Genomic DNA, 14,092 nt, shown 5'->3' with positions numbered 1-14,092 from the left:
GGGAGTGTTTTCCCCTTGGTTATTTGCTTTCCTGGGTTGTTGCTCATGTTAAGCCCTTTTTTGTTACCCAGAAGGTTACCTTCTTGTTCATGTAAGGTTCCTTTCTCTGATGTGGGTACTGCGTTGCTTTTCTGGCGGTTGCATTGCCCACCCCTCATGTCTACACTGCTTTGGGACATCCCCATAAGTGAAGACTGTGTGAATGGGCGGCGACTGTCGGAGGACATAAGAGAAAATGGAATTTTTGTAAAATCTTACCGTAAAAATTCCTTTCTCTGAGTCCTCCGACAGTCCCCGCCCCTCTTTTTGGGGTCTTTTTTATACACTTTCACTGCTTGCGACCAAACTGATTTGGGATGGCTATTGCAGGGGTGTATTGGACTAGAAGGACAGCCCCCATGGGTGTGACTATGTAGATTTATTGTTCTTTTACAAGTCTTATGCCTAGAAACTCCTGTGGAGATGAAGTCAATACCCCATAAGTGAAGACTGTGTGAATGGGCGGCGACTGTCGGAGGACTCAGAGAAAGGAATTTTACGGTAAGATTTTACAAAAATTCTGTTTTTCTGAGTGTCTCTGTTCCCCTCATGATGATGATGATTTTTATTATAATATGGAATTTATATAGCGCCGACAGTATACGCAGCGCTTTACAATTTGAGGGTAGACAGTACAATTACAATACACTTTAATACAGGAGTAATCAGAGGGCCCTGCTCATTAGAGCTTACAATGTAATAGGGAGGGTCAGGAGATACAAGAGGTAATAACTGTGGGGGATGGACTGATGGAGAAAATAAATGTACAGTTGTTAGGTGGAAGCCAGATAGATTTCTCTGAAGAGATGTGTTTTCAGTGATCGTCTGAAAGTGGACGAAGTAGGAGATAGTCTGACAGATTGGGGTAGAGCATTCCAGAGGATGGGAGAGGCTCGGGAGAAGTCCTGGAGGCGAGCATGTGAAGAGGTAACAAGTGAACTAGAAAGTAGGAGGTCCTGGGAGGAACAAAGAGAACGGTTTGGTTGGTATTTTGAGACTAGGTTAGTGATGAAGATGGGAGCCAAGTTATGGATGGCTTTATAAGTTATGGTTAGTATCTTGAATTTAATTCGTAGGTTGAGTGGCAGCCAATGGAGTGATTGGCAATGAGGGGTAGCAGACACCGAGCAGTGGATGAGCCTGGCATCAGCGTTCATGATGGACTGAAATGATAGGAGCAAATGGATAACAGAATGGAAAGTAGGCACATAGAGATATCTAACTGCGTGCTGATATATTGTTTGGCCCAGCACAGGGCTATTATTCAGGATATCTGGATTAAAGGGTGATCTTATTTCCACTTCAGAAACTGAGATGAAATGAATAGACAGTAGAAACTATAGAAAAATATGTAAAATTGTCTTTAAATGAGGCAGGTATAAAAGCTCCTAGGGATGAGGGTTGCTCATTTTTAGCCATCCATGTAAATAAAAGCACCCAAGGAGGGAAAGTACACACCAAGTGGATTACTCGTGATAAGCCTATAGAAAACTACATTTTTAAACCTCCGCGTAGAACTGATATTTGTTTGGTGGTGAATAAAAGAGACTGCTTGTATAAAAAAATTCTACTTAGGATATAATTAATATTTCAGGCCACCATCTGCTCGACCAGCAATTTCTGGCTCACGTGTCAATAAGGTGAAAAGAGACAAGGTCACAGAACGAGCAACTGCCAGAGTTTTACAATCTGATTCTAGCCGTCTGGTCGAGCTGCAGCGCCCAAAGACTGGATTTAGCGGTCTGTATCTTGCGCAGAGGATCAATAATCACCGTACAGGTAAGAGAAAAATCTCTATATCTTAAAAAGTCACTTCTTTTCTTTCTTTTTTTTAACCCTTCTGGATGCAGCGAGTCATTCTCCAGTCTACATTTGGAGGACCCCCCTGCTATTTCAGACCTTTTAGTGCTTCTATAGCTGCAAAGGCTGTTTCACTACACCATTTGATACATTCCTCCATACTGAATATGAATTATTTTTTTAGAGGGAATTTGTAAACTGGTGGTCTGTTTTTACAATGGATACACCTGTGACCCACCTTAAAAGGAGTACTAGACCAAGGGAACGCTCACCTTTCAGGATCCCACTGACAGGCAGCTAGAGTCCCTCTTTAAATCCCATTTTGTTTCAGAATGGTTAGATTCCCCCAAAAGCAATCCCTCCCGTACTGAGGTAGATTCCTGTTTCATTGAGAAGATGAAAAAAATGTCTGGAGCCTTGTGCTTCAGTTGTTTATGGGTTTTTACAAGCATCCAAACTGTACAAAAAACACAGTGGCTTAGTGATTAGCACTTCTCTCTTGCAGCACCGGGGTCCTCAGTTCCCAACCAGGACACCACTTGCATGGCATTTGCTTGTTCTCTCTGTGGTTTCCTCCCATACTCCAAAGACATGCTGTTAGGTTATTTGGTATCTGTCTGCATTGACCCTAGTGTATTAATATATGTGAGGTAGGGACCTTAGATTGTAAGCTCTTTGAGGGCAGGAGCTGATAGAATAAAACAATATATAAATTGGTTGGTTCTATATAAATAAGTAATATAGAGGGGCAGTGCATCCCTGCTGTGTGGATGGGACATTAAATGTTGCTTTCAAGGAGTATCACTTAACCTTCTATGGACATTGTCTATTTGGCATTGACTTTGATGCCATGATTAGCAGGGTCATAGTTGGCTAGTGTGTGTGCTCCTGTTTCAATGCAGGCAATCCACGGAGGGGTGAGAGGAATCTTACTCCTCTACTTCATCTATCTCAGCTTTAGACACTCATAGGCATTCAGAGCCTGATTCCTGCTCAGCCTGTAGGGCTTGAAACCAGAGTTCCGCTAACCCTTCTGGAAACCCTTATGCACAAAGTTGCGGCTCCTCTTCTACAGATGGGAGGCTAATTGTTTATCTAGATGGAGCCTTGGGTAGTTTGCCGGCCTTTCAGTGCAGAGGATCCCCCATTTTATCCCACAGGCTAATACCTTTCCCCTGACACCCTCTTCAGTTGTTGCTCACTGTCTTGCTTGAGCTACTGCACAAACAAGTGAAACTTCTGCTGTTTCCCTCAGTTTCCCACTTTCTGGGGCCCTTTGCCTCTGTCCATAGTCTTGGATTTTGAAGTAGTTACCCTGTCTGGACACTTTCTATCTCCCTCAGAAGAATCCTTTGTCCTTTGGCTCTGTTAAACCCCAAAGGCTGCTCCTCAACATCTCTCCTTTCCAGAGGAACATCCTGACTGCGACCAGTTCTGGCCACCCCTTACCTAAAACAAGGAACTGGCTCCTCAGCATTCTTTGGAGGCACCTCTTACATCTCAGAGAATTAGGCCTTGTGTTCACCCTAATGCCTTTTTCTGGAATCCCCAATGTTGCATGTTCAGATGAGCTCCTCCAAAAAGAAACAGTTTTTTGGACCCTTGCACCATTTTGAAGGACCAAACACCTGCAAGCTTTGGACCTATAGGACCCTGTGGGTGTCTATTGTTGGTAACTTCCTTCACTGGCGGGTAAGATGTTCAGCTGAAAATCTCATTAAAAAGGTTTATTTACTGTGTGGATTGGCCTAACCCCCTCCCAGGAGTTCTCTTTTTTTCATTGGTTCTCGACCCTTCAGTGCTCTTCTTTTTATTGCCAGTGCTCTGGGCTCCAAGCAAGACATCCATATTGTATCTATGGACCAGGTAATTCCATCCCATCAGACTCTTCAGGCGACCAGGGTAGTCTTTTCCCAGGAAAACTTCACTTCCCTATCATTTTGGCACAAAAAAAACCTAAAAGGCTTAAAACTGTAACATTCATTTGCCTCAGAAGCCACCTCCTATTATGTACACTTTCTTCTACATCCTGCAAATATGCTTCTTTACATGCCAGGATTTTTACAGCTCCTGCCATACTTCTGGGCCAATCTGATGTAAGTTCTGCAGGCAGGTCTCATTGACTTCAACGCTAGGGCTGTTTCTCCACCACCCTATCCTCCTGGCCATTTGCTACATGCACAGAATCCTGGGATGTAGAAGGAGGTCTACAGAAGCATTTAAAAGCTTTACAACCTAATACATACAGAGTGTTTATGTGTGTGAAATCTCTGAATTTTTTGGCGTCCTGAAGGCACAGGTGCAGCATCCAGCCCTACTGCCAACAGACTGTCAAAATCTGTGATAGGCTAAAATACTTATGTGTTTAGGGCCATACAGTGCCTTGAAAAAGTATTCATATCCCTTAAAATGCCACCTGTGTGTAATTTAATCTCCGTATAAATGCAGCTATTCTGTGAAGCCCTCAGAGGTTTGTTAGAGAGCCTTAGTGAACAAACAGCATCATGAAGGCCAAAGAACACACCAGACAGGTCAGGGATAAAGTTGTGGAATAGTTTAAAGCATGGTTGGGTTATAAAAAATATCCAAAGCTTTGAACATTTCAGTTCTACTGTTTAATCCACCATCCGAAAAATGGAAAGAGTATGGCACAACTGCAAACCCACCAAGACATGGCCGTCCACCTAAACTGATAGGCTGGGCAAGGAGAGCATTATTCAGAGAAGCAGCCAAGAGGCCCATGGTAACTCTGGAGGAGCTACAGAGATCCACAGCTCAGGTGGGAGAATCTGTCCACAGGACAACTATTAGTCATGCACTCCACAAATCTGGCCTTTGTGGAAGAGTGGCAAGAAGAAAGGCATAAGAAGTCCCATTTGAAGTTTGCAAGAAGCCATGTGGGGGACACAGCAAACATGTGGAAGAAGGTGCTCTGGTCAGATGAGACCAAAATTTAACTTTTTGGCCTAAAAGCAAAACGCTACGTGTGGCACACCATCCCCACTGTGAAACATGGTGGTGGCAGCATTATGTTGTGGAGATGCTTTACTTCAGCAGGGACAGGGAAGCTGGTCAGAGTTGATGGGAAGATGGATGGAGCCAAATACAGGGCAATCTTGGAAGAAAACCCGTTGAGTCCGCAAAAGACTTGGGACTGGGGCAGAGGATTCACCTTCCAGCAGAACAACGACCCTAAACATACAGCCAGAGCTACAATGGAATAGTTTAGATCAAAGCATATTCATGTGTTAGAATGGCCCAGTTACAATCCAGATCTAAATCCAATTGAGGATCTGTGGCAAGACTTGAAAATTGATGTTCACAGACGCTCTCCATCCAATCTGACAGAGCTTAAGCTATTTTGCAAAGAAGAATGGGCAAAATTGTCCCTCTCTAGATGTGCAAAGCTGGTAGAGACATCCCCAAAAAGACTTGCAGCTGTAATCGCAGGGAAAGGCGGTTCTACAAAGTATTGACTCAGGGGGGCTGAATACAAATGCACGTCACTTTTCACATATTTTATATTGTCTATCACATAAAATCCCAATAAAACACATTTACGTTTTTAGTTGTACCATGACAAAATGTGGAAGATTTCAAGGGGTATAAATACTTTTTCAAGGCACTGTATGTGTTCAGAGACTAATTCTGGCATTACCAGCGTACGCCCCTGATCGCATGTGGCCCTAAACGCTAGTACCACTAAATACAGCAACCAGCCTTATTAGGCTACTGTTTATTTTAGCCTATCATAGTTTTTGACAGATTGCTGGCAGAGGGGCTAGTACTCTGGTGCTTTTCCACTGCATGGAACCGAACAGTTCGGCTCGCTTTTGTGCTTTTCCACTGCTGGTACCGCATGGTACGTTGTAGGAATGGTACGGTACGGCGGCGCTCTTCCACTGCATGGAACTGAACGGTACGGCTCTCTAAAACAGTACCACCTCAATTGTGGTTCCAAGAGGTACCATACCGGTACCATATCCCACAATCCTTTGCATGCAGCTGACTGTTTGTCACTACTGATTGGTCAGAGAATCGTTGTTATCCCACCCACTTACTTTAGTACTACTTTTAGTGGAAAAGAAAACCATATCAAACCGTACCGAACTGTTACAACACCGTACCATGCAGTACCATGCAGTACCATGCAGTGGAAAACCAAACCGGGCCAAGCAGGGCCGAGTAGAGCCGAGCCGGTACTTGCAGTGGAAAAGTGCCATATCTGTGCCTCTGAAAAAAACTGTCCATCCAAAATGCAGATATTTGAAGCACATGAGCTAAACATCCATTGTTTCAACATAGCCTAAGCTTGGTAAGTTTATTGTGTTTAGAGTTGGGCTTTAACCATGGCTTGTACGTAGGGATAAAAGCACAGTAGTAGAAGTACAGTGTATGGCAAAAATACTGAATATTAGAATAACAATAAAGAATAAACTGTACACTGTTTAAGAATATCCAGTTAACCATCCAAACACTGCATTCCATCCTGATACCATAGGAAACTCCCCCTCTTCCTCTTGTGCGCCCAAAGGCCTATAATCTAAATAGGTAAACACAAGGGTGGTTTTATTGGATTTTTTACAATAGCCCTTAGCGATAATGCTGGAGGAAAAAATACATTGAAAATGTGTCTGGATACAAAGTCACTATACATGACTATCACATGTTCAGAACTTTATGATTAATATATCTATAACAGTTTAGTTAAAATGGACATGAAAGTCTGAGGAGCCAATGGTAGTGATACCTACATTGGAATATTAGTGTATTTATTTTTCATAGTATGGTCTAGTTAACGTATCAAAAACACAATATAATAGGTCCAGATGTACATATTCTCAGTGATTGCGGATGTACAATTCTTTGCGGCCAAAGCGATAACTTTTGTGCAAGAATAAATAGCAGTTGCGTAACGCGTTGTACTTTGGAAAAAGCAGATAGCGGATTCTACGTTAGTGTTTTCTGAGCCCTGCTAAGCAGCACGAACACATCGTTTATCTCTCCTCTGCTTTTCTACTGAAGCACAATCCAGCCAGGGATTCAGCTCTGCATCGTGAAAAATGCCGTTACTGTGGTAGCCTAGAGTTGCCTAGCAACCGCAATGGAAACAGGGGATGCAGGAAGAACGAGGTGAAGGACGATGCTGGGAAGTTCTCGTTCCTCTGCTTGCTTTACTTATCCTGCGTTTGCTTAGCGAAAGCAAATACATCACTAAATGTAGCATGCAGGTGCCAGAAATAAAGTATAGCAACCTTCTTCTGTTCCGGCTGAACCGTATGTGGCATATGCTATGTTTTATAACTCTATGCAGATGATATATCAATCACTTTAGATCAAAGGTTAGGAAATTATAAATTCTTTGAGTTCATAGCAAAAGAAAATAGTATAGGTTTAAATGAAGGGATGATGGCAGGGGAGGACCAGGCTGTGGGACCTGAACAAATAATATAGATATAGATACTCCTCCACTGAGACCTCAGTCAGACCGGACCAGCAGTCAGTGATAGCTTATGGGTGATATATAGCGATCCGCTTTCTATTTAGATCAGTGATCACAGCGCTCGGCAGAGGGAAGGCTTCCAGCATCAACTTACTTTGTTGCTCTACAATTTTGTGAACAAACGCAGAGAGTTGCAAATAAAGCTGATGGATGAGGAATGCATAATTGGGAAAATCATTGTGCTAATTTGTTTAAAGGAGGCTGAATGAAAAAGGATAATTTGTGATAATGACATGGTATTTATTATTTTATTTAGAGCAGCAGACACCCTGTTCAGCTAATAAAGTGCATTCATGTTTACAATTTATCTCTTACAGTCTTGTCACAGTAAAACCAGTTCTTTAGGACATCACCTACCTTTCATCAAGTGGCACACTTTGTATGGCGCATTATTGCACTCTCTCATGCTTACAGGAGATCTTCTCTAACATGAAAGAGCAAGTTGGTTGCCTCCCATGCCAAAAAGCTCACATTCGGATGATGGTAACTTACTGGCCAGCACTGTAGCCTTCCATCTCTGGAATCCTTTGTTCAGTTTCCAGCAGAGGCACTGGGGTTGTGTGGAGCTTGTATGTCCTCCTGTGTTTTTAAGGCCTCCTCAAAGTGCTTTGGTTTCCTCCCACAATCCAAAATATACATTTTAAAACACAAGCACATACAGTAACAAACATTTATTAGGTGTTAGTGCATGCATTTTTACATCTTTACACATATTAATGGGTGATTTTAATGCATGTTTATGTACATTTCTGGACATGACAGGGTCAAGCTCCACTTTTACAGATGAGGTTTGCTGAAATTTTTTTTTTATCCCTAAACTTGGCCATAGAAGGGTCCTTTTTGTGCTAAATGAAAAAACAACAAACGGGTCCCTCTATCTACACAAGCAAGGTGGAGGAAGGAATCTCCCCTGAAAACACTGTAGTCTGACAGCAGGAATCTCCACTGTTAGAATACACAGATCAGTGGCTGCAGCTGTTGATCAAAAAAAGTTTTTCAATATTCCTGTTCAATAGAAGTTGATCTAATGATTGACTTCTGATGAACAGGAATTCCCCCACACAGATTAAAAGTTGTCCAGTCCTTACGGAACCAACTGAATTTCTTTCCATCTACTATATGGCCAGCTTGAATCTCCAGGTCTACTTTCCACCAGAAACAAACACCTTTGAAGTGCAGATTTCTTTGCTTGAATTGAAAAAATATACCAAAGCTTGAAAAATGTCTTTATGACAATAGCCTCCATTAGGTATTGTGACCGCATGAAAATGATTAGCTGGTATTAAAGTCACTTCTTTTTAAGATGAAAAGCAGTCAGCAGTGGAGTTTTCCCCTTTGTGGAACAAACCAACCAGGGATGCTGCGGGGACTCTATTTTAATGTACAGCAATGTCTTCTCAGAAGAGAAAGTACTTAAATCTCATTACTTCCACCACAAATCAAATAACCAAGGGAATTGTTATTCATTTTAGGACAGTGTGTGTGTGGCCAGGCAAATTATTACTTTATCTCCTAGTGGCCAAATGTACATCCAGAACTGCTGGCTCATGGTTCAGATGTAGGCAGTTTCACTTCACTTTCCCATTCCCTGTAGCCAGGTACATAGGGTCTTCGTACTGCAGGTTCGGCCCCGAATACTTTGGGGAAACCAACCGATAGAGAGGGAGCCAGATCATTACTCCCCTCAAGGACCTGTCGCCTACACCAGGTACCACGATTCCTGACTGGCTGCTATACACTTTCCACAAGTTCATGGCTACCCATAGCAGCTGCTCTCCAAGTCTCCTGTGGAGTTAACCTTTTGTAGTGGCCATGCTTTTGCACCCCATGTGTGCTTTACAGGTCCTGTTCTTCTGATATGCCATGTACCATCATGCACCCCTTTGAATAACTTCAGACCAGACTTAGAACAGTTAACAGCTTTACTGAAAATTCAGCAACACAGTTCCACGGTACAGCACACGTGATACAGAGTCCAGCCCTAACTAACTAATGCAGGCTGCCTAGGTTCATACCTTCCAGAGAGAAGCAAAGTCCAGTGATGGTAGGTTCTTAGTCAAGGGAGAATCCCAGCAGTGTGACACAGAAGGAAACCATGTGCTCCAGTAGGCATACATGTTGTAGCAGTTCTTCCTCTGTAAATCCCATGTGGAAGAGAGGGTGCTCTGAGCTCTCCCCTGTATTTTTGTGGCTTACAGCAGGGGGCAGGACGCAGAAAGCCTGGGAAAGGAGTCTAGACACAGTTAACTCCTTCCCAATCTGAACAGCCTGTAACTGTCTGTATACTTACACAGTGCAATGAATACAACAGCAGAAATACATTTCATTTAGGGTGACCAGACGTCCCCGAACTGAGGACACTGTCCCCAGACCAAGTATGTCCCTGGTTCTTTCCCCGGATTCAGGGGCATACCAACAGGGGGGGGGGGGGTGGTCCGCCCCGGATGCCACATATTGGGGGGGTGTCAGGCCAGTCCCCCCGCGTAGGATTCCCCATAACTGTTGCCAACCCCCTGTGAAAATACAGGTGGCTGCATCTTTCACATGGCTGAGTGTCTGTGTTCCGTTCTCACGGAGCCCAGACAGCACAGCTCCCCCTACACATGAATGGGAGGGGCTGGATCGGTTCTGCTTCTTCCCGCCCCTCCCTCACTAGGTCCGCCCACACTCCAGCAGCCGTGTGCTGTGTGTGAATAAGATATGTGGGCGGGAAGTTTAAATGGAGCAGCTGACAGCCACATTGTAAACCTGAAGCCGCTGTGACTGAGCTAGGAGCCTCCAGGGACTGAAGTGAGTGAGTTGTGACTGGAATCTCCCCCCTCCCCCTCTCCAGCTTAGAACAGTATTTTGGCCTATGTGCTTTTAAGTGGTAATTAGGGGTTAAACAGGCAGTGAGGAAACGCAATATCCCCTCCTCACTGCATGTCAAATGCCTCTGAAAAGTGACCCGAGCATGGCTCACTTTTCAGTGCAGTTGTTTCTGACCATCCCCTGTACCATGTCCGCAGTCTCAGACCATCCCCTGCACCATGTCTGCAGTCTCTGACCATCCCCTGCACCATGTCCGCAGTCTCTGACCATCCCCTGCACCATGTCCGCAGTCTCTGACCATCCCCTGCACCATGTCCGCAGTCTCTGACCATCCCCTGCACCATGTCCGCAGTCTCTGACTATCTCCTGCACCATGTCCGCAGTCTCAGACCATCCCCTGTACCATGTCCGCAGTCTCAGACCATCCCTTGCACCATCTCCGCAGTCTCTGACCATCCCCTGCACCATCTCCGCAGTCTCAGGAAAATCTGAGGAAAATATGCTTATAAACTAGTTTACTATCTGCCATAAAAAATAAATACTATGTCCCCGGATTTAATTTTAAAAACCTGGTCACCTTAATTTAATGATACCCCACAAGCACCTGCTTACAAGCTAGTATTCAGAAAGTGTAGACAGGCATACAGTAGTGGGAAGTATTCCAGGACAGGCAATGTACAGCTCAGTGTCTGATGATCACAGAAGTATGTGTAAACAGCATCACACTAACCTGGACCTTATTTATAGAGTCATAAAATTCTCTTTTCCTTGACATATTGGTAAGTGTATGCTTGTACTAAAAAAGAAGCATAATAAAGCAATAAAGGTTGTAATTTCATTTTTTCCTATTAATTAATTCCCCTTGAAGAAATTCTGACTTTTAGTTTGCTTTATTTAGAAGTGTGTTCTGGGTCGGGAGTTTCAGCACGGCCAGAAAAACTTATAAACCTCTCTGGGATAAAGGGTTTGACTTTGAATGCTCGGTGAACCAAGACAAACTGCTGTGCTGGACATTGCAATTAATTACCTCCGGAGACTTTTTTCTAAATAGAGGCCTAGTTAAAAGACACCATGTAATGAGTTTGTCAATACTCTTTCATTCCATGTATCAAATTCATTACCCAAGATTGTTGTCAGTAGCGGGAACGCTGGTAGTGCTGACTCTCTGTACAGTGTTCACTAAGAATTCATGGTTGGATATGAAGGAAAAACTCCAAAAAGCTAAATGTTATTCAAATTGGTCACACATTTTTAAATAATTGTTTTTATATAGTACAGTCATATTTCACAGTACATAGTACTACAGTAAATCCCCGTTATATTGCGTTTCAGTTTTTGCGGTCCCTGTATTTTGCGTTTTTTTTTTTCTGTAAGACCTATTAATATTATTTTACTAATTAAATCATTGTTGATTAAATATTTTTGTGTTTTTCATTGCTCTTGCTCTGTCTCTCAGTATCTTTTATGTGTTTCTATTGTATTAAAAGTGTGTTTAAAGACCTTAAAATGCTTTTAAAAGTACAGTGAAAGTTATAAATACATGCCTAGGGTGTATTTAACTTCTTCCTATCCGCGCTATAGCCGAAGTACGGCTACAGCGCGGACTCGAATTTCCGGGAGGCCGTCCTTAAACGGCCTCTCAGAGACAGGCTCTCCCCGCGCGCTCCCGCGAGCGCGCATCGGGGAAAATCTGTGTCGGCCGTGTCCCTTGGACACAGCCAATCACAGATCGTGGTAAATGGCCAATCACAGCGGCCATTTACCACGTGATCGGACCATGCAATGAGAGATGATCTCATATGTAAACATATGAGATCATCTCTCATCGCCAGCTCTCCTTCCTCACACAGAGACTGCAGTGTGAGGAAGGAGCAGAGCCGATCAGCCGTTCAGGGACACAGAAAAATGTAATCAGGGCACCGATCACCAGTGCCCTGATTACACAAGGTAAATAACATACACTAAGTGCCCACCATCAGTGCCCCCCATCAGTGCCCACAATCAGTGCCCATAGTGCTGCCAGTCAGTGCCCATTAGTGCCTGCTCATCTAGGCACTGATGAGCACTGACTGGCAGCACTATGGGCACTGAGTGTGGGCACTGATGGTGCTGCCCATCAGTGCCACCCGTCAGTGTCCATCAGTGCCACCCATCAGTGTCCAGCAGTGCCGCCTCTCAGTGCCCAGCAGTGCCACCTCTCAGTGCCCACCAGTGCCACCTCTCAGTGCTCATCAGTGCCGCCTATCAGTGCCACCTCATCAGTGCCCATAAGTGCCACCTCATCAGTGCCCATCAGTGCAGCCTATCAGTGCCGCCTCATCAGCGCACATCAGTGAAGGAGAAAATTTTATTTATTTTCAAAATTTACTCGCAGAAAATAAGAAAAACTTTTTTTTTTTCAAAATTTTCTGTCTTTTTTCTTTTTTTTTTGTAAGAAATAAAAAACCCAGATATAATTAAATGCCACCAAAAGAAAGCTCTATTTGTGTGAAAAAAATGAAAAAAATTTAATATGGGTACAGTGTAGTATGACCGCGCAATTGTCATTCAAAGCGTGAGAGCACTGAAAGCTGAAAATTGGCCTGGATAGGAAGGGGGTGAAAGTGCCCGGTAGGCAAGTGGTTAAATAGGGTCTTTCTATTTCACGGATTTTCACTTTTCGCGGGTGGGTCCGGAACTTAACCCCTGCAATGGAGGGGGATTTACTGTATTTGCATCAGTCCCTATTCCCTGAAGGAGCTCACAATCTAATGTCCCTGCCACACGCTCGCCAGTACTGGGAAGAGAGCAAGTCACTTACCAGTGTGTTTGCAGACAATAAGCCACGCAAGCACAGGGAGAACCTACAAAAAGGGGTTTTGAACCCTAAAGCTGAGGATTAGTGGGGCGATTTTTGGTCAAATTGATTTACGTAAATTAACAATGTTGCCTTCAGCAAAATTTTGAAGATGCAGAAAACTGCTCACTTTTGCTCAAAGAAATTATTTACTTATTTTTTCGTTTGGTCAGGGCCTCATGTACACAGACAACCAAAAACATCACCAGAAAAATATTTGGTAAAGACCTTGTAAAGTTTTCTCTTTTTAGGTTACGGCTCTCTACTTTTTGCTGTATTACTGATCTTTACGCAGCTGTTCAGATCAGTAAAAAAAAGTGTTGTTTTATACTCCTGTGTGCAAGAGTCTTTCTTTAATGTGGAGGTGGGGTATATTTAGGATGGAGAACTACACGATATTGTCAAAAGTATTGGGACACCTGCCTTTACACGCACATGAACTTTATTGGCATCCCAGTCTTAAGACCCGTACACACGATAAGAAAATCTGAAGGGAAAATTCGTCCGACGACCGATCTGACGATTTTCGGCTTGTTAGTATGATGCTTTCGACAGCCAACTCCGACTTTTCGGCTGACAAAATCCTGATGTGCAGGCTATAAAATTTTTGTTGTTCGTAATACAACGTCCGATTTTCGTCTCATTAATACAGATTTTGACGGGGAAAAATCTTATGAGCAAGACTAGGCATGATCAGAGACGAAAGAACACATACAAAGCAATCCAACACATGACATCACTTCTGAAGTTGAATTCTGTCATACGGGAAAATTCGTATGAAAATAACCTCTTCACTTTCCACATCAGACTAGCATGCCACAAAAAACGGACGACAGATCGTTCGATAATCTTATCGTGTGTACGGGGCTTTAGTCTGTAGGGTTCAATATTGAGTTGCCCCACCCTTTGCAGCTATAACAGCTTCAACTCTTCTGGGAAGGCTGTGCACAAAGTTTAGGAGTGTGTCTATAGCAATGTTCGACCATTCTTCCAGAAGCACATTTCTGAGGTCAGACACTGATGTTGGACGAGAAGGCCTGGCTCACAGTCTGCACGCTAATTTATCCCAAAGGTGTTTTAAATCGGGTTGAGGTCAGGACTCT

General features: G+C 43.5%; 1 protein-coding gene across 1 annotated transcript in view; it reads left to right on the top strand.

Moving 5' to 3' along the window:
* LOC309559672 (uncharacterized protein) overlaps positions 1–14,092 on the top strand; it is a 126,881-nt gene that overhangs the window by 50,256 nt on the left and 62,533 nt on the right. Inside the window, exon 10 of the mRNA XM_082263054.1 lies at positions 1,634–1,818. Within this exon, the coding sequence (XP_082119180.1) occupies positions 1,634–1,818 (185 nt within the window). The remainder of the gene's footprint in view (positions 1–1,633; positions 1,819–14,092) is intronic.

This window comes from Pelophylax lessonae, assembly GCF_965119305.1.
Source record: "Pelophylax lessonae genome assembly, chromosome: 7".
Lineage (NCBI taxonomy): Eukaryota > Metazoa > Chordata > Amphibia > Anura > Ranidae > Pelophylax > Pelophylax lessonae.
Note: the sequence above shows the minus strand (reverse complement) of the source record. Positions and strands in the feature narration are given on the sequence as shown.